The sequence below is a fragment of the Stegostoma tigrinum genome, chromosome 14 (genome assembly GCF_030684315.1).
Source record: "Stegostoma tigrinum isolate sSteTig4 chromosome 14, sSteTig4.hap1, whole genome shotgun sequence".
Taxonomy (NCBI): Eukaryota; Metazoa; Chordata; class Chondrichthyes; order Orectolobiformes; family Stegostomatidae; genus Stegostoma; species Stegostoma tigrinum.
Window position 1 is genome coordinate 76,489,576 of NC_081367.1, and position 25,892 is coordinate 76,515,467.

Genomic DNA, 25,892 nt, shown 5'->3' on the forward strand with positions numbered 1-25,892 from the left:
AAATAGGCCTGAGCTTTGTGGTAAGTACTGGTTAGATTTTTCTTCATCATGAAAGGCAAGCAATCTCTGTAATTTGGATTACCTAATATTAATCAAATCTGACTCTAATTCAAGGAGATTCCGAGGCACCCAGCAACAGTAGATGTCATCAAGTAGGGTAAGAATCAATCACATTTTTAGTGCCCCTAAAGACACACGCGCAGTGATTTTCTTTGCTTTTTATAAATTTTGGTGACTGAAATTGGGGCATACACATTAGAAGCTGAAATATCAAACGAAAAGTATTTGAATTTTTTTTCAATACAACAACAGTAACATTTGCTATTTTATGACTGTAAAATTTCTTTCCCAGAGCTCAAGGGTTCATGTTTTGGCAGTTATGACTAGGTTGCTTTTAAAATTTCAGTTACATCTCAGTAACAGGACATATTTATTCTTTTCCCTGGCTATATTACAGATATAAAAGTTCGACAATTTATAATTGATTACAATCTGAAGGACTTCAACAGTGTATCCTAAGCCCAAGTGTAGAATCACTGATATCAACTTCCAGATTCCACATTTAATTCGACATGTGGACTCCAGAAGTTGCTGCTGATTTCAGAAGAAAAATCTTGGCAAATGCTAACAGTCAAACTTTACTACAGTAAAATCCGGGCCATTGTATCAGCAGTTGCCAGAGGTAGTGGTGGAAGCTAATGCCATGTTGTCATTTAAGAACTATTTGGGCAGGTACATGGATATAAAGACATGGAGGGATATGGATGAAATGCAGGCAAATGGGACTAGTTTAATTGTGGAAACTTGACAGTTGGTCTGAAGGGCCTGTTTCCATGCTGTAAACCTCTATGACTCTAAGCTCACAGGAAGAATTGACTGTTGCGTAGTAGCAAAATGCCTAGGGTGGTTCTCAAACGATTGCTTTGGACTTTCAGGAATCGCCTGTGTTACAAATCTTTGTTTCATCCAGTGTATCCGGTGCTAGTTTCATTATACATAGAACATAGAACATTACAGCACAGTACAGGCCATTTGGCCCTCGATGTTGTGCCGACCTGTCATACCAATCTCATGCCCATCTAACTTACACTATTCCATGTACGTCCATATGCTTATGCAATGACGACTTAAATGTACCTAAAGTTGGCGAATCTACTACCGTTGCAGGCAAAGCATTCCATTCCCTTACTACTCTCTGAGTAAAGAAACTACCTCTGACATCTGTCCTATATCTTTCACCCCTCAATTTAAAGCTATGCCCCCTCGTGCTCGCCGTCACCATCCTAGGAAAAAGGCTCTCCCTATCCACCCTATCTAACCCTCTGATTATTTTATATGTTTCAATTAAGTCACCTCTCAACCTTCTTCTCTCTAATGAAAACAGCCTCAAGTCCCTCAGCCTTTCCTCGTAAGACCTTCCTTCCATACCAGGCAACATCCTAGTAAATCTCCTCTGCACCCTTTCCAAAGCTTCCACATCCTTCTTATAATGCGGTGACCAGAACTGTACACAATACTCCAAGTGCGGCCGCACCAGAATTTTGTACAGCTTCACCATAACCTCTTGGTTCCGGAACTCGATCCCTCTATTAATAAAAGCTAAAACACTGTATGCCTTCTTAATAGCCTTGTCAACCTGGGTGGCAACTTTCAAGGATACAAGATGTGCCTAAAGCAAAACCTCCTTGATACACAAGGTAAAACAATTTTATCAAGTTGAGGACAACATAGCACTAGAAAGAGTAATGTTTTTATTTTTCTTTGTACAAATGCAAAAGTGAAATAATTATTCAGTGTTGGTTATATTAGAAACTCATTTTAAGGCTGAGATCCAATTATCCAAATTGAAAAGAAAGACATTTCTAAATCAGGAAACTTGGCAGTGCCTCTGTAATTTTGCTGCTCAGATGTGGTCAGAGAAGGAAACCCTCTGACTCTCGTGCTCCAGCTCCATTAAGTTTGGATGAGTTTCATTCAAACTGTTCTTTTCCCTGACCTACATTTGCAAGGCACATTAATGAGTACACAGTGTTTATTGAATGCAAGTTTAATAATCAAAAAGCTAGGACTCATAAGGCTCACATCATGTAACATTGAAAAGATAATTAGAGAACTTTTCCTATCCACATGAAAGGTTGCTTTGAAAAATTAAAATCAATTGGTTTCTAGTGATGTAACCAGATCTAAAAACTTATGAATCATATTTTCAAAGACAATTCTGATATGAATGGGGAGTAGCAATAAAGGAAATCAAACCTACAAAACCAAGCCTTTTGCACTGTTTGTACTTAATCTATGGAGCTAAACAATCATCAGCATAAAGCGATAACTATTTTGGGAAAAAAAGTTATTTTAAATAATAGAGCAAATCACACACCATTCTATTTACTCAACTAGTTCTAGAATGATGAACATGAAATGCATGATTATATTTTGATTTTGGGCTTGTGTGTATTGTCATAAAGTCTCAAAACTGCGGTCTAATAGGATGAAATGCACTTGTAGAAAGTGTGAGTAAACAAATTCACTTTTCATGAGTCCAGTTACCAACAACGGTCATTCACCTAAACCTTAACTACCCATACATTAAACTGATTTAACAGGCAAATTATTGGTCATTATTTTTTAAGCTACACTGTAACATTGCTCACTACCACCACACCACCTTCCATTGTGATCTTGATTTTATACTCTGCAGGCTACCTATTCATTCATCCAGCAAGGGCAAAGAAAAACATTTTTGTCGTAATTTATGCTAAATGCAACAATTACCAAGTTACATGGTTAACTTTAAAGAACACTAACTTTTATACACAAAACGTTCACAAATAAAACATTTCAATTTACTCTTGGCTCAACTTTTTGCTGTCTAAATTTGGCATTTCTTAAATTTACTTTGGTAGGCAGTGTGGATCTATCTTCTGTGCCCCATTCTATATTAACCATTAGAGCATAGACAGGGCCATTGTAGAAATTGAAGCCTGTCACTGGAGTCCAGACAATGGTGCAGCAAAGCTGAATTCTAAATAAAGACAAATAAAATCATTTAGTACAAGAATTACTTATTTATTTTACCATTTTGAAGGCTTCATTGGCTTTTAAAGTTCCTTTTCTTGCCAATTTAATGAAGTAGTTGAGCAGTGGATGATAAAATAACCACTGCGCTTAAGTAGTACTCTTCATGTGAAAGTCTTGAGATATTTCTGACAAAGTGTAGAAGTGTTATTTTAAAAAAACAAGCCTTTCATTACTCTCCAGGTTGGGAAGACACATTGGAAATTGTGTGGACATCATGTGTTGTCAGCAGAAAGTTATGCATCAGAGAATCAGTGCACAGATCTGATAAATACCTCTCACTGCCTTGGACTGCGGCCTCCCAGCGAGGTTGGCATGCTGGAAGCAATCCTGTGATTCCTTCAAATACCATTGATGCAAGTAGCAAGATAGTGCTGGATGAGGAAGACCATTTGGTCCAATTTAGCTCAACTGTTTCTGTGCAGCTAGGATGCTCACCTCCACCAGCTAGCATTTTAAATGCTAAACCCAGTCATGATACAAAGTATTCTGCCCTTTCTCTCACCTTCACTGTATATGCACTAGTTAAGACTTTGATTTCAACTTTGCACTTCTTGGCCAACATTCCACCAGTGTCAAACCAAACTCAAAATTCTTGAAAAAGTTATAAGGTGGGTTATATGATATCTAAAGAAAGAACATGGAATAAACATGGCAGAAACCTGCAATCCTGATTGCAAAATGGATTTTACATGAAAATGCGCAAGAACTGTGCAAATACTGACAAGATGCAACTATTAATGGACTAACAGTGGCAGATGGAAAGAATTCAGCCAATAATCATCTTGTAAATCGATAAATTCTTTTCTGCCTCATTTCCTCTTCGCTCAGTTGTCCTTCACTCCTAAAGGTGTATGGTCTTCTGCCATTACTGTAGGCCCCTGAAAACACAAACAAATCAAAAATAAACAAACTGTTCGTCTATCATTAAGATTTCTTCAGGTTTGGAATTAGTCTCTCCCCCATATCCTGCAGTCCCACACACAGGCGGCCTTGCTGATCTTTAGGGGGCCTTATTGTCTCCCTAGTATTCTTTTGTCCTTAATGACATGTAGAATCCCTTGGATTCTCCTTAAGCTTATTTGTCCTCTGGACTTCCCTCACAAGTGTATTTCTACTGCTCTTATGGTCTTCTAGGGATTCACTTGATCCCTGCTGGATAATCCCTGATATGGGCTTCCTTATGTTTCTCGACCAAAACCTCAACTTCTCTAGTCATCCAGCATTCCCTACAGCCACTTGCCCTTCACTCTAACAGAAACATACTGTCTATGAGCTCTTAGTATATTATTTTTGAAGGCTTTCAATTTTCCAGCTATACCTTTAGGTGCGATGCCCTCCCCCAATCAATTTTTGAAAGTTCTTGCCTAACACTGTCAAAATTGGCCTTCCTCCACTTTAGAACTTTAACTTTTAGATCCGGCCTATCCTTTTCCATCACTACTTTGAAACTAATAAAATTATGATAACGGGCCCCAAAGTGCTCCCTCACTGACACCTCAGTCACCTGCTCTGTCTTATTTCCCGGGAATGGGTCACGTTTTGCCCCTTCTCTGGCAGGTACATTCACATACTGATTCAGAGAAATTCCTTACACACGCCCAGGCCCTTACACTTATTGCTTAAAAATAACAAATTCTTTCAGGAAAAAACAATATTTAGGTCCTAAGTTGTAAGTTACATAGTCTGTAGTTGTAGGGAGATACAGTACATCAGAATTCTGAAATGACAAATATTTGCTAATTAAAGAAAGATTTGAAGTCCAAGATCCATGACTCATTAACTAACATTCCATAAGACCGTAAGACATAGGAGTAGAAGTAAGGCCAGTCGGCCCATCAAGTCCACTCCGCCATTTAATCATGGCAGATGGGCATTTCAACACCACTTCCCTGCACTCTCCCCATAGCCCTTAATTCCTTGTGAGATCAAGAATTTATCATCTCTGCCTTGAAGACATTTAACGTCCCGGCCTCCACTGTGCTCCTTGGCAATGAATTCCACAGGACCACCACTCTCTGGCTGAAAAAATGTCTCCTCATTTCCATTTTAAATTTACCCCCTCTAAGTCTAAGGCTGTGCCCACTGGTCCTAGTCTCCCTGCCTAACGGAAACAACTTCCCAGCATCCACCCTTTCTAAGCCGTACATTATCTTGTAAGTTTCTATTAGATCACCCCTCAACCTTCTAAACTCTAATGAATACAATGCCAGGATCCTCAGTCGTTCATCGTACGTTAAACCTACCATTCCAGGGATCATCCGTGTGAATCTCCACTGGACACGCTCCAGGGCCTGTATGTCCTTCCTGAGGTGTGGGGCCCAAATTGGACACAGTATTCTAAATGGGGCCTAGCTAGAGCTTTATAAAGTCTCAGAAGCACATCACTGCTTTTATATTCCAACACTCTTGAGATAAATGACAACATTACATTCGCTTTCTTAATCACAGACTCTACCTGCAAGTTAACCTTTAGAGAATCCTGGACTAACACTCCCAGATCCCTTTGTACTTCTGCTTTAAGAATTTTCTCACCGTTTAGAAAATAGTCCATGCATGTATTCTTTTTTCCAAAGTGCAAAACCTCACATTTGCTCGCATTGAATTTCATCAGCCATTTCCTGGACCACTCTCTTAAACTGTCCAAATCTTTCTGCAGCTTCCCCACCTCCTTAGTACTACCTGCCTGTCCACCTATCGTCATATCATCGGAAAACTTTGCCAGAATGTCCCCAGTACCTTCATCCAGATCATTAATGTATCAAGTGAATGAGTTTTGAGAAGATTTGTAGCTCAGATTGAGGTTCTGGATGTGAGTTTGCTCGCCGAGCTGGAAGGTTAGTTTTCAGATGTTTCATCACCATTCTAGGTAACATCATCAGTGAGCCTCCGGTGAAGCGCTGGTGTTATGCCCCGCTTTCTATTTAATTTGAAATTTGAGGAAACCTTCAAGACCATCAATAATACCCTTTACTGGCATAACATTCACAAAAGAGGAGGAAAACAACAATAAACTGCCATTCCTAGATGTCACAGTAGAGCGAACAGCCAATGGGGAACTTCAAACCAGCATCTACAGGAAAACAACACATACGGACCAAATACTGAACTACAGGAGCAACCATCCCAACACCCACAAACGAAGCTGCATTAGAACATTATTCCAACGAGCCACCACACACTGCAGCACAAAGGAACTACGAAGAGCAGAAGAAAATCACCTATACAGCGTATTCAAAAAGAATGGGTACCCAATGAACACAGTCCGCCGATTTCTCAGCAACAAACCCAAACAAACAGACAAAACGGGCCCAGAAACCATAACCACTCTCCCCTACATTAAAGGCATTTCCGAAATGACTGCCAGACTACTCGGACCTCTTGGCATCAGGGTAGCCCACAAACCCACCAACACACTAAAACAGCAGCTAATGAACTTAAAAGACCCTATACAGACAACAAGCAAAACGAACGTCATCTATAAAATACCTTGCAAGAACTGTGACAAACACTACATTGGATAAACTGGCAGAAAGCTAGCCACCAGGATACATGAACATCAACTAGCCACAAAACGACATGACCCACTATCACTAGTATCCTTACATACAGATGAGGAAGGACACCACTTTGATTGGGACAACACATCCATCCTAGGACAAGCCAAACAGAGACATGCACGAGAATTCCTAGAAGCATGGCATTCCAACCGGAACTCCATCAACAAACACATTGATTTGGAGCCAATCTACCATCCCCTGAGAAAAAGAACAGGAAATGACATCACCAACGCAGGAAATGACATCAGCAACCCAAGGAAACCTAAACAGATAAATAGAAAGCAGGACATAACACCAGCGCTTCACCGGAGGCTCACTGATGATGTTACCTAGAATGGTGATGAAACGTCTGAAAATAAACCTTCCAGCTCAGTGAGCAAACTCACATCCATAGAAATGAACAGCTGGGGCCCCTACACTGAACCCTGCGGGACACCACTTGTCACCGGTTGCCATTCCAAAAAAGAGCCTTTTATCCCAACTCTCTGCCTTCTGTCAGACAGCCAATCCTCAATCCAAGCCAGTAGCTCACCTCGAACACCACGGGCCCTCACCTTGCTCAGCAGCCTCCTGTGAGGCACCGTATCAAAGGCCTTTTGGAAGTCTAGATAGATGACATCCACTGGGTTTCTCTGGTCTAACCTACTTGGTTACCTCTTCAAAGAATTCTAACAGTTTTGTCAGGCACGACCTCCCCTTACTAAATCCATGCTGACTTGTTCTAATCTGACCCTGCACTTCCAGGAATTTAGAAATCTCATCCTTAAAAATGGATTCTAGAATTTTACCAACAACCGAGGCTAGGCTAATCGGCCTATAATTTTCCATCTTTTGTCTTGATCCTTTCTTAACAAGGGAGTTACAACAGCAATGTTCCAATCATTTGGGACTTTCCCAGACTCCAGTGACTTTTGAAAGATCACAACCAAAACTTCCACTATTTCCTCAGCCACCTCCCTCAGAACTCTAGCCTGTAGCCCACCGGGGCCGGAGATATATCAATTTTTAGACCCTTAGCTTTTCTAGCACTTTCTCTTTTGTAATGCCTACCATACTCAACTCTGCCCCCGGCTCTCCCTAATTGTTGGGATACTACTCATGTCTTCCACTGTGAAGACTGACGCAAAGTACTTATTAAGTTCTTCAGCTATTTCCTTATCTCCCATCACTAGCCTTCCAGCATCAATTTGAAGCGGCCCAATGTCTACTTTTGCCTCTCGTTTGTTTCTTATGTATTGAAAGAGACTATTGCTTTCATTTCTAATATTACTAGCTAGCCTAACTTCATATTTGATCCTCTCTATCCTTATTGCTCTCTTTGTTATCCTCTGATTTTGGAGCCTTCCCAATCTTCTGACTTCCCAGTGCTCTTGGCCACTTTATAGGCTGTCTCTTTTTCTTTGATATATTTCCTGACTTCCTGTGTCAGCCATGGCTGTCTAATCCCACCCCGGATAATCTTTCTTTTCTTAGGGATGAACCTCTGTACTGTGTCCTCAATTACACCCAGAAACTCCTGCCATTGTTGCTCTACTGTCTTCCCCGCTAGGCTCTGCTTCCAGTCGATTTTCATCAATCCACATACCCCTGTAATTACCTTTATTTAACTGTAACACCATTACATCTGATTTTTCCCTTCCAAAATAAGAAAAAAAAATTCCATTCTCCTGATAAGATTAGATGAACACTATTAGATGAACAGATGGGCAATTTTCTATAGAAAGCAGGAAGACGAACAATACTGAAGAGAAATGAGAGAGAAAAGGCACAGACGGAAGAAATACATACAAAAATCCACTTCAGATTGCCTAACATCTGTTGGAAGATATGAAACAGTCCATGGTGTAAGAGAAAGGTCTATGCAAGGAAATTCTTCCACCATCATACTCATAGCAAAGGAATTGGCATTTCAAACGCCACATGCAGCATCTGGCAGTAAGTTGAGTTGCTGGCTCAAGAGGAACTTGCACCCAGCTGTGGCCATTGCGCTCCCTGACTGATTTTAATAACAATGAGGCAGTTACCTGATTGCACTGGATATCCTGCCCATAAGAACTGCTTGCCAATTAGACATTGGCAGCTTTCTAGTACTGGCAACGCAATCAGGCACAGTGACTACCGCTGATACTGCAGGAAGCCCTGAATGATAGATCATTGCTGGAGTCTAGAGTGAAAGCCATTAAAGCAAGCTCACTGGGAACATTCAGGGTGAGCCTGGCAAGGCTGTTTTTCTCTTTGGGCTGGGAAGATGGCGGGGAGGTTAGTATTTTGTGACATGCAGCGATCTTCCCTTGTGTGCAGCCCAGTTAGAGCCTGGCATGGCTCCCACTTCAAAAGGTTCAATACCAAGTAGCCATTTAAGGTCCTCAATTGGCTCCTTGGCTCCCATTTCACCACATATACTACCGAAATACTAATATATGCAACTTTCTACCCCATGTAAATTGGCTTACATCCACACAGATCACAGCAAGAAATCATTAGCTTTCTATACAACAGAATGCAATTCCTGATCGCAATCCATGGATAATGGTGCCTGAAGCTCAACACAAAACAAACAGTATTATTTTATACTTATTCTATTCATTCATCAGATGAGGGGGTCGCAATAAGGCTAGCATTTATTGCCCATCCCAGAGGGCATTTCAGAGTCAACCACACTGCCGTGGGTCTGGAGTCACATGTCGGCCAGATCAGGTAAGGATGGCAGTTTCCTTCTGGAAAGGACTGCATCCACTTTTGATATTTAGCAAGATTTTTGACTACAAGCCAATTGTCCATCAGAAAATTCCTCTGCTAAACTTATGTTTAAAAGTAACATCTAAAGGGGTGTTGTCTAATTAAAACCAAATCACATCACTGGCTAACTAAAATGATGTTGTTTTAGTCACAAGTGTTAATGTTAATGGAAAACATCTTCCTGTACACAAAATATAAACAAAGTTCACGTACACTCTTACTCAATATCTTCAAAAATTCAGTAAATATGGAAACAATGCCCATACTAATCAACAAAGCATGCACACTCTGCTTTTCATCTTAGTATTTTACTGATAAATGCATGTTAAAATGTACAAGCATGTACTGCACAAATGAGTTTTGCAATCATACGTTTGATCAGCATGTCTTTGACTCATACTTTATTTACACAGCAGAAGTGCAACTACCATATCTGGATTTCTAATTGCCTACATGTCTATTGAGTATGAATTGGATCATACTGGGTCTATTACATAGAGTGATATTTGTGGCAAACGGGACACTGTTAAGAACTCAAGGCAAGAATCATGGCTTGTTTCCCAATGAGCACTGGGTTTGTAGGAACAACATAACAGTATACATACATAAACAAACAAACACATAATTCACTTTTTCTTCCAAAGTCCTCAAAACAATGCCACTCACTGTAACCACATCAGGACAGTGCACATAAATAGACAACACCTATCACTTTCAGTTGGTAAAAGTACAGACATACCTCAAATTCTTTAATTTTGTGGCCATCATTGCCATATGAAAACTGCAGCTGGCTGGAAGAATACTAGTGCACGTGTTAGCATGTGGATCTACTTTGCATGGGCATGTCTTAAGCTCTTGTGTAACTTTGTGACTTTTGATCCCTTGCACCCAGTTAGAAAGTGCTGGGAAGTAAAATATTCATATGTGGGGTAAAAATTAAGGCTGACTACTAATACGAATATAGCACGTCATGGGGAGGGGTCTGATTGCTTTATACACGCAGTGTCTGCAAACACAAAATTGTTGCAATAAAAACAGCACTGCTTTCTGTGATGTGATCCAGGTTATATTGTATACCGGCATATTAAAGGTTCAGGTTTTCCATCTGGGATCTCGGACAAAAGGGACTCCACAGCCACAGGAAGAAAAAGTCTGATTTCTATTCATCTGATATCAGATATCTTTACCTGCTGGTTTATGAGCATGAGTCTAATTCTAATATCTACATATTCTAATATTTGTACCATTTTAATAATGCAAGGGGATCCCCAATAGCACATTGATTCCATCCACACACTAAAACTAGAAACTACGAAAGTAACTAAAGCCCACTTGATTGGCATCACATTTGCAAACATTCATTCTCTTCACCATAGAATGCTAGGCAGCAGCAGTGCGTATGTGTGAGTGTATGGTATCATATTTCGCTTGGGAACCCTGCAGCCCAATGATATCAACGTGGATTTCACAGACTCCAAAATCTCTCCTCTCCCTACTGTATCCTAAAAGCAGCCCAGCTTGTCCCCGCTTCCTGAACCTGTTCTTCCTCTCACCTATCCCCTCCTCCCACCCCAAGCCATGACCCCATTTCCTACCTACTAACCTCATCCCGCCCCCTTGACCTGTCCGGGCTTCCTGGACTGACCTATCTCCTCCCAACCTCCCTATCTCCCCACCTACACTCACCTTTACTGGCTCCAACACCACCTCTTGGACTTGTCTGTCTCCTCTCCACTTATCTTCTCCTGTCTCCCTATTTATTTCAGAACCCCCTTCCCCTCCCCTATTTCTCAAGGAGGGTCGAGGCTTGAAACATCAGCTTTTGTGCTCCTAAGATGCTGCTTGACCTGCTGCGTTCATCCAGCTGTACACCTTGTTACCGCTTTTTCTCAGGACGATCCTTGATTGATGACTTCAGAGCTCTGCCTTGCAGTAGATTTCTGATGAAGAGTCACTGGACCTGAAATATTAACTGCTTTCTCTCCACAGATTCTGCCAGGCCTGCAGAAACATAGATAAAACATGACAGCACAGTACAGGCCCTTCGGCCCTTGATGTTGTGCCGACCTGTCATACCAATCTGAAGCCCATCTAACCTACACTATTCCACGTACATCCATATGCTTGTCCAATGACGACTTAAACGTACTTAAGGTTGGCGAATCTACTACCGTTGTAGGCAAAGTGTTCCATTCCCTTACTACGCTCCGAGCAAAGAAACTACCTCTGACATCTGTCCTATATCTTTCACCCCTCAATTTAAAGCTATGCCCCCTCATACTTGCCGTCACCATCCTAGGAAAAAGGCTCTCCCTATCCACCCTATCTAACCCTCTGATTATTTTATACGTCTCAAATAAGTTACCTCTCAACCTTCTTCTCTCGAATGAAAACAGCCTCAAGTCCCTCAGCCTTTCCTTGTAAGACATTCCCTCCATACCAGGTAACATCCGAGTAAATCTCCTCTGCACCCTTTCCAAAGCTTCCACATCCTTCTTATAACGCGGTGACCAGAACTGTATGCAATACTCCAAGTGCGGCTGCACCAGAGTTTTGTACAGCTGCAGCATAACCTCTTGGTTCCAGAGCTCGATCCCTCGATTAATAAAAGCTAAAACACTGTATGCCTTCTTAACAGCCCTGTCAACCTGGGTGGCAACTTTCAAGGATCTGTGTACATGGACACTGAGATCTCTCTACTCATCTACACTACCAAGAATCTTACCATTAGCCCAGTACTTTGCCTTCCGGTTACTCCTACCAAAGTGCATCACCTCACACTTGTCTGCATTAAACTCCATTTGCCACCTCTCAGCCCAGCTCTGCAGCTTATCTATGTCTCTCTGTAACCTACAACATCCTTCGTCACTATCCACAACTCCACCGACCTTAGTGTCGTCTGCAAATTTACTAACCCATCCTTCTACACCCTCATCCAGGTCATTTATAAAAATGACAAACAGCAGTGGACCCAACACTGACCCTTGCGGTACACCACTAGTAACTGGTGTCCAGGATGAACATTTCCCATCAACTACCACCCTCTGTCTTCTTTCAGCAAGCCAATTTCCGATCCAAACTGCTATATCTCCCACAATTCCATTCCTCCGCATTTTGTGCAATAGCCTACGTGGGGAACCTTATCGAACGCCTTGCTCAAATCCATATCCACCACATCAACCGGTTTACTCTCATCTACCTGTTTGGTCACCTTCTCAAAGAACTCAGTAAGGTTTGTGAGGCACGACCTACCCTTCACAAAACCGTGCTCACTATCCCTAATCAATTTATTCTTTTCTAGATGATTATAAATCCTATCTCTTATAACCTTTTCCAACACTTTACTACAACTGAAGTAAGGCTCACTGGTCTGTAATTACCAGGATTGTCTCTACTCCCCTTCTTGAACAGGGGAACCACATTTGCTATCCTCCAGTCATCTGGCACTATTCCTGTAAACAATGACGAGTGAAAGATCATTGTCAAAAGCTCGGCAATCTCCTCCCTGGCTTCCCAGAGGATCCTAGGATAAATCCCATCCGGCCCAGGGGACTTATCTATCTTCACACTCTGTAGATTTCTAATACATCTTCCTGTGAACCTCAATCCCACCTAGTCTAGTAGCCTGTATCTCAGTATTCTCCTCCACAACATTGTCGTTTTCTAGAGTGAATACTATTGAAAAATATTCAGTTAGTGCTTCCCCAATCTCATCTGACTCCACACACACCTTCCCACTACTATCCTTGATTGGCCCTAAGCTTACTCTCGTCATTCTTTTATTCCTTAAATGCCTATAGAAAGCCTTAGGGTTTGCCCTGATCCTATCCGCCAAATTCTCATGCCTCCTCCTGGCTCTTCTGAGCTGTCTCTTTAGGTCTTTCCTGGCTCCCTTGTAACCCTCAAGCGCCCTAACTGAGCTTTCACATCTCATCCTAACATAAGCCTTCTTCTTCCTCTTGACTAGAAATTCCACTTCCTTTGTAAACCACGGCTCGCGCGCTCTACAGCTTCCTCCCTGCCTGACAGGTACATACTTATCTAGGACACACAGGAGCTTTTCCTTGAATAAGCTCCACATTTCTAATGTGCCCATCCCCTGCAGTTTCCTTCCCCATCCTATGGTCCCTAAATCTTGCCTAATCTCATTGTAATTGCTTTTCCCCCAGCTATAACTCTTGCCCAGTGGTATACACCTCTCCCTTTCCATCACTAAAGTAAACATAACAGAATTGTGATCGCTATCACCAAAGTGCTCACCTACTTCCAAATCTAACACCTGGCCAGGCTCATTACCCAGCGCCAAATCTAATGTGGCTTTGCCCCTTGTTGGCCTATCTACATACTGTGTCAGGAAGCCCTCCTGCACACACTGGACAAAAACGGACCCATCTATAGTACTCAAGCTATAGTGCTCCGAGTCAATATTTGGAAAGTTGAAGTCCCCATGACAACTACCCTGTCTCTCTCACTCCTATCGAGAATCATCTTTGCTATCCTTTCCTCGACATATCTGGGACTATTCGGAGGTCTATAGAAAACTCCCAACAGGGTGACCTCTCCTTTCCTGTTTCTAACCTCAGCCCATACTACCTCAGTTGATGAGTCCCCAAACATCCTTTCTGCAACTGTAATACTGTCCTTGACCAACAATGCCACACCTCCGCCCCTTTTACCATCTTCTCTGTACTTACTGAAACATCTAAATCCCAGAACCTGCAACATCCATTCCTGTCCCTGGTCTATCCATGTCTCCGAAATGGCTACAACATCGAAGTCCCAGGTACTAACCCATGCTGCAAGTTCTCCCACCTTATTCCGGACGCTCCCGGTGCTGAAGTAGACACACTTCAAACCAACTTCTTGCTTGCCGGTGCCATCTTGCGTCCCTGAAACTATATTTCAGACCACCCTACTCTCAACCTTCTCTATACTCGAGCTACAGTTTTGGTTCCCATCCCCCTGCTGAATTAGTTTAAACCCACCCAAATAGCCTTAGCGAATTTCCGCCCCAGGATATTGGTACCCCTCTGGTTTAGGTGAAGACCATCCAGCTTGTAGAGGCCCCAACTACCCCAGAAAAAGCTCCAATTATCCAAGAATCCAAAACTCTCCCTCCTGTACCATCCCTGTAGCCACGTGTTCAACTCCTCTCTCTCCCTATTCCTCGCCTCACTAGCACATGGCACAGGCAACAAACCAGAGACAACAACTCTGTTCATCCTAGCTCTCAGCTTCCATCCTAGCTCCGTGAATTTCTGCCTTAAATCCCCATTTCTCTTCCCACCTATGTCGTTGGTGCCTATGTGGACCACGACTTGGGGCTGCACCCCCTCCCCATAAAGGATCCCAAAAACATGATCAGAGACATCACGCACCCTGGCACCTGGGAGGCAACACACCAACCGTGAGTCTCTCTCGTCCCCACAAAACCTCCTATCTGTCCCCCTAACTATGGAGTCCCCAATGACTACTGCTCTGCTCCTCTTCCCCCTTCCCTTCTGAGCAGCAGGGGCAGACTCTGAACAAGAGACCTGTGCCCCACTGCTTTCCCCTGGTTAGTCAACCCCCCCAACAGTATCCAAAACGGTATACTTATTGTTGAGGGGAATGTCCACAGGGGACCCCTGCACTGCCTGCCGGTTCCCTTTCTGTCCCCTGACCGTAACCCATCTGCCTTTTTCCTGTACTTTGAGGAATGACTACCTCCCTGTAACTCCTCTCAATAACCCCCTCTGCCTCCCAAATGATCCGAAGTTCATCCAGCTCCAGCTCCAGTTCCCTAATGCGGTTTTCAAGGAGCTGGAGTTGGGTGCACTTCCCGCAGATGTAGTCAGCAGGGACACTCGTGCTGACCCTTACCTCCCACATTCTGCAGGAAGAGCATTCAACTGCCCTGACCTCCGTTCCCATCTACAGATCTTAAGGGTTTTTTTTTGTTTAGTATATTTCAAGTATTGATTAATAATTTTGATGTGAAGACTTCCTTGACACCAGCTCCAAACATACCTCCTATCGAACTTATGCCTTATTGCTCTCCTCTCTTTAATTTGAAGTAACATTCTGAATTTTGTTTCCATTCACTTCACTTTTTGATACATAGTTTTGTTGGATCAAAGACGGCGAAGGAGTAGAGCTCCTGAACTGGAGCTCATCTGGCCTGACCACTTCTCTTTCTTTTTATCTCCTACTTACCATCTGCAGGGAGTTTGGCCATGGAGGTGGTAGCAGTGGCTGGGGGCCCACAGCAGGGTCTTCAGTTGGTATGCCTGAACAGAATTCTGGGGGCATGGAGTGGCACCAGAGTGGGACTCTGGTGGCTAGTGAGCCTGGATGGCGATCGACAGTGTGGATGCATACGGATCAAGAGATTGAGCCCTCGTAGGGAAAGTCCAGCATGGGATAACTGCAGGTCCATCGCTAAAGAAGGACCGTAATATGGAGCTTTTAATTTTATTTCTTATTTCCTGCTTTATACTGAGATGATTTGTAATTTTGAACTGAAGATTGTGTCTCTAGGTACCTTGTACCTAAGATAGCGCCATAAATGGTGACATTGCAAACTTCTCACTGTGCTCATGTATCGCTATACTTTGCATACACGTGAAAATAAAACCTAATTCTAATTCTAAAAGTTCTATTTTATATACCATATACAAGTAACCTTTCAGGCACTTATTGCCAGGCTGAAAACACGTGTCAAACCTTTCCCCATACTTGTACACTTTCTATCATGGGTCAGCCTCAGTACAAAATTTCAAAACAAGACACGTGAGAATTACCGACAGCACCCCTCTAAAACAAGATATTTTAAACAATAAACTTTCCACGTGCAAATCAATACGTTGAGTTTAGACTAAGCAGCATTAAAAATAACTTCACAGACCATGCACCAAGACACAGAAATGTGCACATCTTGTACAAATATAATTTGTCTGCCTTTTCTATTAGACCGTGCCTGAAATTTGTAATCACCTCTTGTTTTTCCTCATTTACACAACTACATATGACTACGGCTCCAATTATTCTCTCACTCCCAGAGAAGAATACAGTTATCCTAAACAGAGATACTAAGAACTGCAGATGCTGGAGTCAGAGGCAACGCAGTGTGGAGCTGGAGGAACACAGCAGGCCAGGCAGCATCAGAGGTGCAAGAATGTTGATGTTTCGGTCAGGACCCTTCTTCAGTTATCCTAAACAGAATGTGACTGCCTCCACTGTCCTGAACCAAAGTTTATGCAGAGATTCAGTCACATCTCCCATAGGTTAATTGATTCCTGCTCACTTCCTGACAACTGGATTCCAGCTAAAATCTGCTGACATGTGCACAGAACCAAATAGCAACTACCTGCTTCCAGATTACACAACAGAGGTGAGGCTAATCTCAGTGAAGAAACCCAAAATCAATTACTTCTCTCCATTTCCCACTTACTCACTAGACTTGTTCAGCTCCTGCAAATGAACAACAGTGGTAAAATAAGTTATCCAGCCTCCAGCAAACACAACTGTTGAAGTCATGATAACAAAGTGTGAAGCTCGATGAACACAACAGGTTAAGCAGCATCTCAGGAGCACAAAAGCTGACATTTCGGGCCTAGACCCTTCATCAGAGACGGGGATGGGAAGAGGGTTCTGAAATAAGTAGGTAGAGGGGGGAGGCGGACTGAAGATGGAGAGAAGAGAAGATAGGTGGAGACGACAGTGTAGGTGGGGAGGTAGGGAGGGGATAGGTCAGTCCAGGGAAGACGGACAGGTCAAGGAGGCAGGATGAGGTTAGTAGGTAGGAAATGGAGGTGCGGCTTGAGGTGGGAGGAGGGGATAGGTGAGAGGAAGAACAGGTTAGGGAGGCGGGGACAAGCTGGGCTGGTTTTGGGGTGCGGTGGGGGGAGGGGAGATTTTGAAGCTGGTGAAGTCCACATTGATACCATTGGGCTGCAGGGGTCCCAAGCGGAATATGAGTTGCTGTTCCTGCAACCTTCGGGTGGCATCATTGTGGCACTGCAGGAGGCCCAGGATGGACATGTCGTCTAAGGAATGGGAGGGGGAGTTAAAATGGTTCATGACTGGGAGGTGCAGTTGTTTACTGGAACGAGCGTAAGTGTTCTGCAAAGCGGTTTCTAAGCCTCCGCTTGGTTTCCCCAATGTAGAGGAAGCCACAACGGGTACAGTGGATACAGTATACCACATTAGCAGATGTGCAGGTGAGCATCTGTTTAACATGGAAAGTCATCTTGGGGCCTGGGATGGGGGTGAGGGAGCAGGTGTGGGGGCAAGTATAGCACTTCCTGCGGTTGCAGGGGAAGGTGCTGGGTGTGGTGGGGTTGGAGGGGAGTGTGGAGCGGACAAGCGAGTCACGGAGAGAGTGGTCTCTCCAGAAAGCAGACAAGGGTGGGGATGGAAAAATGTCTTGGGTGGTGGGGTTGGATTGTATTTGGAGGGCGACTTCCACACGGCTCAAGGGTGTAGACATCCAACATGTCCAGCCACCTAGCAGAGACATGAACGTTAAGCAACATTAAGACTACTAAGTGGTGTGCTCACCTATTCTGCAATTCAAAAGTTTGGAATGATAGACTACAAATTCACTTGTATCAATTTGAATTCAAGGGCTTGAATTGCTAAACCAAGTGTTGTATAGTGATACATTTCATCTCCTTATCTCTAAACCACCAGGTAGATACATAGACAGACACACAAACAGCTTTAGAGATCAAATTCCATTCATTAGCCAGAAAGACAGATCAGCCCATCTAAAGGGGTGATGGTGATATAATGGTAATGTCACCAGACTGGCAGCATTCAACCTTAGGCTAATGTTCTAGGGACTTGAATTCAAATCCCACCTTGGCAAATGGTGAATTTTGAATTAAAAAGCTATCCTAAGTGTTGATCATTGTAAAAACTCTTCGGGCTTTGGCCTTTGGGGAAAGAAATCTACCACTTGAACCTGGACTGGCCTCTTGTGACTCCAGCCTCTCAGATATATGGTTGACTCTTGTGTGGCCCATTTTCCATTATTACTGGGCAATAAATAACTGGCCTAGCCAGAACTGCCTAAATCCCAAAAACTACAAAGTAAAACACTAGGGAAAAATGTAAAACACTGTTCCACTCCCAGACCAAAAGAATCCACATTCTGCTTACTTCAACTGGAACCCACTGTCCAACACAAACTAATCAGTTCATTCACACAAGGATATTTTACAATTAATTAAGTTCTTTCATACCAATGGAATTCACAACAGGCAATTCCATTGTAATCTGCTTTTACAACAACTTAAAAAATTGAGAAATAGCGTGTGACTTTGGCTGATTCCTGCCAAGTCTTGGATCACAGCTAAGACAGGGGGAGGTGATTTACTCCCAAGCTTCTCCTGGAACCTGCAACTGTAATGGACTAATAAAGATGTCTTTACTCTTGAACCTCCTTCTTCTGCATTGGATAGCACCTCCATTCCTTACTACCTAGAACAATACAGCTGTTTGGGAACAGGTCACAGAAGGGTCATGCTCCTGCAAGCTAAGTATTTCATAAACCTTACCTAATTTGAACAATTTTTAAAACCGGAACTATTTTATTCCCCTTTCACAAAATGGACCCCGATTATTATGCATAACTCCTGAGGCCTGACATTGGTATATCCCTAGGTTAAGTGAACAAGTATTAAATCTAAATTAATCTGAAATGGAAGAGTTAACATCTCTGTAACGATTATACACTGTTAGGTTAGAATAATCTGGATTTCATCTGAATGAATGTGGAATTCCTAAGGCATTGCGAGCGACTGAAAAGCATGCATTGCTGAGTCTCCAGTGGAAGCCCTGGGTTTGGAGTGTGCACTGATTAGATCCAGATGTTTTCTAACTTCTTAATTAATGGGGAATATATTTGTATCTGCCATGACAGAAAAATCCCTTGACCAATCGCTGGTCACACTAAAATTACGTTCCTCTTTACAGTGCTGCAGAAGAAATCATGTAATAAAAAAAAAGCATGCACTCCATGTCAAAACACAAGCATATTGTGTACACAATAATTGGGTCCTCCACTAAACAGGAAAATAAATCAGATATTATCAAAATTAAAATGATATGACAGATTAGCAACTATCAACAATCCTGTCCAGTTTTTTCCATGAACCTAATCCTGAATTAGGTCCCAAACTATTTCAATCTTTCTTCCCCAACCCCTCACATCATATTCCATTCTTGTATTGCTTCCCGAATCACAAATACTCACTAAGTTCTGAAGACTTCTAAATACAGCAGCTGCTGATGGTGCATTGTAAAATCCAGCACCATCTAGGCAGTATCCTCCAAATGTGGTAGCACCCATTTAATCCAGTCGCTGTACAGCTGGTCATACTGTAATCCAAACTACAGCTATAATATTAGTTCTGATTGAACCTTATGGAACACTGCATTCATACGCACTACACCACCATAAAAACTATTGTCCAGAGGAGCAGAGTCTATTCAGTGCAAAACTATTTAAAAACATTAGAGATATAGCAGGACTCTAAAAGGCCACTCAAGCTTGCTGTGCCATTCAGTCAGATGTTAGCTCATTTTCTGCCCAAAATCTACATCGGATAGCTGGTGCGAGTATTCACTGACCTCTTCAGCCTCTTCCCTCCTACAAGCTAAAGTCCCCACCTGCTTCAAGAAGACCGCCATCACACCATTATTCCCGTACCAAAGAAAGCACACGCAACATGCATTAATAACACCTGATGGGTCTGACTTCCATAATCATGAAGTGCTTCGAGAGGCTGGTCACGTTCCACATCAACTCTAACCTCCCAGCCTGCCTCGATCCCCTATAATTTGCCTGCCGTTGTAACAGGTCCATAGTGGGCACCATCTCCCGAGCCCTGCACTCATCCCTGGAGCATCTGGACAACAAGAGCACCTACGTTAGACTCTGACTCATCAACTACAGCTCTGCCGTGAACGCCATAATCCCCTCCAGACTGATCTCAAAATTCAAAGCCTAGGTCTCGGGTCTAGCCTCTGCAACTGAATCCTCAGCTTTCTGAACCACAGACTGCAATCAGTGAAGGTAGACAACTGCAACTCCTCCATGATAACCCTCAACATTGGAGCCCCTCAGGGATACATTCTGAGCCCGCTACTATACTCCCCATACACTGACAACTGTGTTGCTAAATTCCAAATGAACGCCATCTATAAGTTTGCTGATGACATCACCGTGGTAGATGGAAATCAAACAAGGATGGGTCAGATTGTAGGAAGGAGAGAGAGAGCTTGGTATCATGGTGCAATGATAACAACCTGTCTCGCAACGTCAGCAAAACAAAGGAACTGATAATTGACTTCAGGAAGAAAGGAGGAGCTGAGGCTGTCAGGGTTGAGAGCATCAAGCTCCTCAGAGAGACTATAACCAAAAACTTGTCCTGGACTTCGCATGTAGATGAGACGGTCAAGAAGACACAACATTGCCTCTTCTTCCTCAGGCAGCTCAGGAAATTTGCCACATTCATAAGGCCCCTCACCAACTTCTACAGATGCTCCACTGAGTGCATACTGTTTGGGTGTATAATGGTGATCAGAGATAATGGGAACTGCAGATGCTGGAGAATCCAAGATAACAAAGTGTGGAGCTGGATGAACACAGCAGGCCAAGCAGCATCTTAGGAGCACAAAAGCTGACGTTTCGGGCCTAGACCCTTCATCAGAAAAGGGGAAGGGGAGAGGGTTCTGAAATAAATAGGGAGAGAGGGGGAGGCAGACTGAAGATGGATATCCCTTGAGGTTGGTCCAGCTCCACATTTTATTATCTTGGATTCTCCAGCATCTGCAGTTCCCATTATCTCTGATACAATTTTAACCTCACTGCGAAGTCTCTTCCAGGATGCCTTACCTGAAGAAGTTACCCTCCTCCCTCCAGGCCAACCTCAGGGGATATTCATCTCCAGTCTGCCTCCCCCCCGCCTCCCTATTTATTTCAGAATCCTCACCCCATCCCCCTCTCTGATGAAGGGTCTAGGCCCGAAACATCAGCTTTTGTGCTCCTGGGATGCTGCTTGGCCCTGCTGTGTTCATCCAGCCTCACACTTTGTTATCCAGGGTGCATAATGGTAACAGCTCTGCCCAGGACCGTAAGAAACTACAGAAGGTAGTGAGCACAGCCCAGACCATCACAGAAGACAATTTTTCATCCATGGGCTCCATTTACAGGGCTCGCTGCTGCAGAAAGGCTGCCATCATGAAAGATCCGTCACACCCTGGTGATACCCTTCTGCCAGGCAGCAGATATAGAAACTTGAACACACACACCAACAGGCTCAAGAACAGCTTTTTCCATGCCATTTTTAGGCTAATGAATGGACTCTCTAACTTCAAGCATTGACCTTGCTAATGTTGATCTTTCTTTGTGAATCTCCTGTGCAGTGTAACCTGTACACCTCACTCTGTCGAAATGCCCTATGGTCTGAATGTCCTTGTTTGCTATGATCTGCCTCTGTTGCTCGCAAGACAAAGATTTTCACTGTACTTAGGTACTTGTGACTCCAATAAATTAAATCAAATCAAGACTCCAATAAATCAAAACATTATTAAAATCAATGACTGCTCATCCTTCGGAGATCGTCTGATCATCCTCACATTTCTGGAATAGAGCATGCCAAAGACTCAGAACCCTTTAGGAACATGGGAGTAGGCCATTCAGCCCTTGAGTTGACTCAGCCACTCTAGATCCTGGCTGATCATCTACCAGAACATCATTTTCTTGCTCTATTCCCATCTCCCTTTGAGTGATGAAATGCCTCCACATCTCCATCCTCTGTATCCAATTGCCTATATGAGATTACAAACTTTTGTTCTAGGTTTTTTCGACATCAAATGGTGTCTCGCAGTTCAGGTGTTACGGTCAGTGTTTTAGCATTTACTCTGTAAAACTCCCAAAAAATGTTACATGTTTCCATGAGCTTGGGGCACCTACATGTTAATTGTGGAATTATTATGCAAGACAATAAAAAACCCCTCTGCACGTCGACATTTACAAGTCTCTCATCTTTAAAATAAAATTCATTTTAATTCTTTCTGCCCAATACCCAATGTTCAATCCAAGATCGCACATTATCTCTAATACCTTAAGCCCCAAACTTGTGCAATAATGCTCCAACGTTAACACTTACAAACACCTTATGGAACCCAAACATATTGTACTCAGTGCATCACCTTCATTCGTCCTGGCAATTACAGCCTCAAAAAGAACAGTTCTGTCAAATTCAATGTCTCTTTCATAAAACAGTGCTGACTTGCCTAATTATATGGTTTTCTACGTGTCTTATTACTATGTCTCCAATAATAGATTCCAGAGTTTTCCCTTCGACCGATATCAGGCTGTCGGGACAGTAGTCCTCAATTTTCATTCCCAATCTTTTCAGAAATTGGAGGGTTGCATCAGCTACTTTCCGATTCATGGGGAACATTCAAGAATCTAAAAAATTCTGCAAGATCAAGACCATTGCATTGTCTTTTAAAACCCTAGGATGTAGGCCATCTAGTCCAGGGGATTAGTTGGCTCTTCATACCATTATTTTGTGAGGCTTTTTTCCTTGCTAATGTTATTTACTCTAGCTCATCACCCTTACTGGAATGTTGTGCCCCCCCCAGCTGCAGATATGTTCTTCTGGGCCAGGGAAGACCAGGCGCATGCAAACAATAGTTCAGCACAGAATCAGCCTTGACTACCCCAGAAAATAAAGTGGGCAAAAGGGAGAAAGGTGAAGAGAGAGACTCTGCCTTTGGGCATCCAGGTACCATTTGTCTAGGTTGTGGGAGATGTGTCTGCGATGGCCAGAAAAATATTGTATTACCACCTTTCTGAAAACACGAGGACAGAGGAAGAAGACCACAGTTAGACAGTGCAGTGAGCACAAGGAAGGCAGCAGCTGGCAACAAACTTGCAGCTTGATGTGAGGTCCAGTGGCAAAGAGGTACAGAATTCCCTGCATGAAAGACAAATCTGAGGCATCAGGGAGGCATCAGGAACTGGAAGAACACAGAGACCAAACTCTCAGCATATGAGGCGATAGCCTAGTGATATTATTATTATTATTAGGTTACCACTCCAAAGACAGTTTGAATCCTGCTACAGCAGATAAATCTGGAATTAAGAGTGTCATGATGACCATGAGACTAGAGTCGGTTGTGAAGAAAAAAACCCATCTGGCTCACTATTGTCCTTTGGGGAAAGAAACTGCCATCCTTAATAAGAACCGAAAGATATGTGGATGCTGTAAATCAGGAACAAAAACAGAAGTTGCTGGAAAAGCTCAGCAGGTCTGGCAGCATCTGTAAAGATAAAAAATCAGAGTTAACAGACGCTGGGAGGATGTTTTCCCTGGCTGGGGAGTCTAGAACCAAGGGCCACAGTCTTAGGATAGGGGTAGGCCATATCGGAATGAGATGAAAATGCTTTCTCTCAAAGGATACCGAAACTGAGGAATTCTGTACCACAAGTCAAAGATATTGGGGGTATGGGAGAAATCAGGAATACGGCATTGAGATAGATGAACAGCTTTGATCATACCGAATGTTGAAGCAGTCTCAAACAAGTGAATGGCTTATTCCAGCTTCCTAATTTCTACGTTAATGCAATGGGCTCCAATTGTTTAAATATTGAACAGACCACTCCTCATCTCCGGATTTTTGTCCAAGGCAAAAACATTGGGCATCTATTTGGAACTGAGCACTGTCTAGACAAGCTAAATGGTGACCAGCTGACCAAAAACTAACTGAAAATGTAAGAGTGGCTACATAATTTATATCCATTTATACAATATTTCGCTACAAAATTAGTTTTTGCCCATTTATGTTTCCAATGTTTGAGCTAGGACTTTTCTCTCTGGAGAGAAGGAGGAAGAGAGGTGACCTGATCGAGGTGTACAAGGTAATGAGAGGCATGGATAGAGTCGATAGCCAGAGACTTTTCCCCAGGGCAGGATTGACTGCCACAAGGGGTCATAGTTTTAAGGTGTTAGGAGGAAGGTATAGAGGAGACGTCAGAGGGAGGTTCTTCACCCAGACAGTTGAGAGCGCATGGAATAGTTTGCCAGTGGTAGTCGTGGAAGCGGAGTCATTAGTGGCATTTAAGCGACTGCTGGACATGCACATGGACAGCAGTGAATTGAGGGGAATGTAGGTTAGGTTATTTTATTTTTGGATTAGGAATATTCCACAGCACAACATCGTGGGCCGAAGGGCCTGTACTGTGCTGTACTTTTCTATGTTCTAATATTACAGACCCGCACATTGACCAGAAGCATGAGTGGAGAAACTGCAAAATCTGCTGTAGTGCTCCCAACAAGGTCATGTGCAAACATCACAAAAGGCCCAACCTATCTTTGTGATGGAGCTATCCAACCCAAGACCACAGTTAAGGCTCGAAACAGGTAGATTCAGATTTGGCCTCTGACGAAGTGTCCATTTGCCATAAGGTGGCAGTACAGGCAAACTTTAGGAAACTTAGTTAAAATCTCAGACAATGAGTCAACAAAGCCTTCTGCACAACAAACAGATTTTGTTATTGTATCAAAAAAACACTAAACAGCAAGTAAGGCAAAATACATCAGCGATCATTGCACTGTTGAGCTGGATTATCAAATAGGGCAAGGATTGACTGTTCCTGCCAGCAGTTTCTTTGGCCACTTGTTCATCACAAATGTTTTGTGAGCAGCCATTAGAATTCCTCATAAGTCCGATTGAATTGAGGACTCAAACCTGAAGTGCACTGAACTGTAAAATATAAAGTATAAAGTAGTACATTAACACATTCTGGGATGATGATGAAGAGCATATCCACTTTGAAACACACTTCAAACAATATGCACTTAGCATAAACTCTTTTGGAATTTAGTTAGATGTATTTAACAGAAATTTTGTTTCCCTATTACCTTTGAAAAGAAATTGAGAACAAAAAACTGCATCACTGCTGTGTTTTTTGGAGAGGCAAGATGTTACAGAGACTGATTTTGCCGCGGTCAAAAACTATGAAGAGGTAATATTTGCTTTTAAATTATAGCTGTCCTCACATCTTTCTTTTACTGCTGCTGTCATGGAGGATGAGTAAGCTAGAAATATAAGGACAGGGACACATCTAACAAATAGGTGGAAGACAGTCAAGTTCCTGTCAATATGGTTTTTGCTCTTGTTTTTCTTCCCAACCCACACTAAGTGGCAATGACAAGTTTCACTGTATGTTGCAGTATCCCCTTCACTGGCACGGTTGTAAAACAATATAACAAACTCCTGAATGGAAATGGAAATGGAAACAGAAACTACATAGAACATTCCAGCACAGTACAGGCCCTTCGGCCCTCGATGTTGTGCCGACCCGTCATACCGATCTGAACCCCATCTAACCTACACTATACCATGTACGTCCATATGCTTGTCCAATGACGACTTAAATGTACCTAAAGTCGGCGAATCTACTACCGTTGCAGGCAAAGCGTTCCATTCCCTTACTACTCTCTGAGTAAAGAAACT

General features: G+C 42.9%; 1 protein-coding gene across 2 annotated transcripts in view; it reads right to left on the reverse strand.

Moving 5' to 3' along the window:
• Window positions 1-2,031: 2,031 nt before the first annotated feature.
• The window catches only part of rhbdd1 (rhomboid domain containing 1), a 76,656-nt gene continuing 52,795 nt past the window's right edge, over window positions 2,032-25,892 (reverse strand). Inside the window, exons 7-8 of one of the 2 annotated variants that reach the window (XM_048542165.2) lie at window positions 3,826-3,956; window positions 2,032-3,022 (exon numbers count right to left, since the gene is read on the reverse strand). In XM_048542165.2, the coding sequence (XP_048398122.1) occupies window positions 3,856-3,956 (101 nt within the window). In that variant the 3' untranslated portion in view covers window positions 2,032-3,022; window positions 3,826-3,855. Of the gene's footprint in view, window positions 3,957-25,892 lie in introns of both variants that reach the window. The other variant, XM_048542164.2, reaches the window with a different exon arrangement.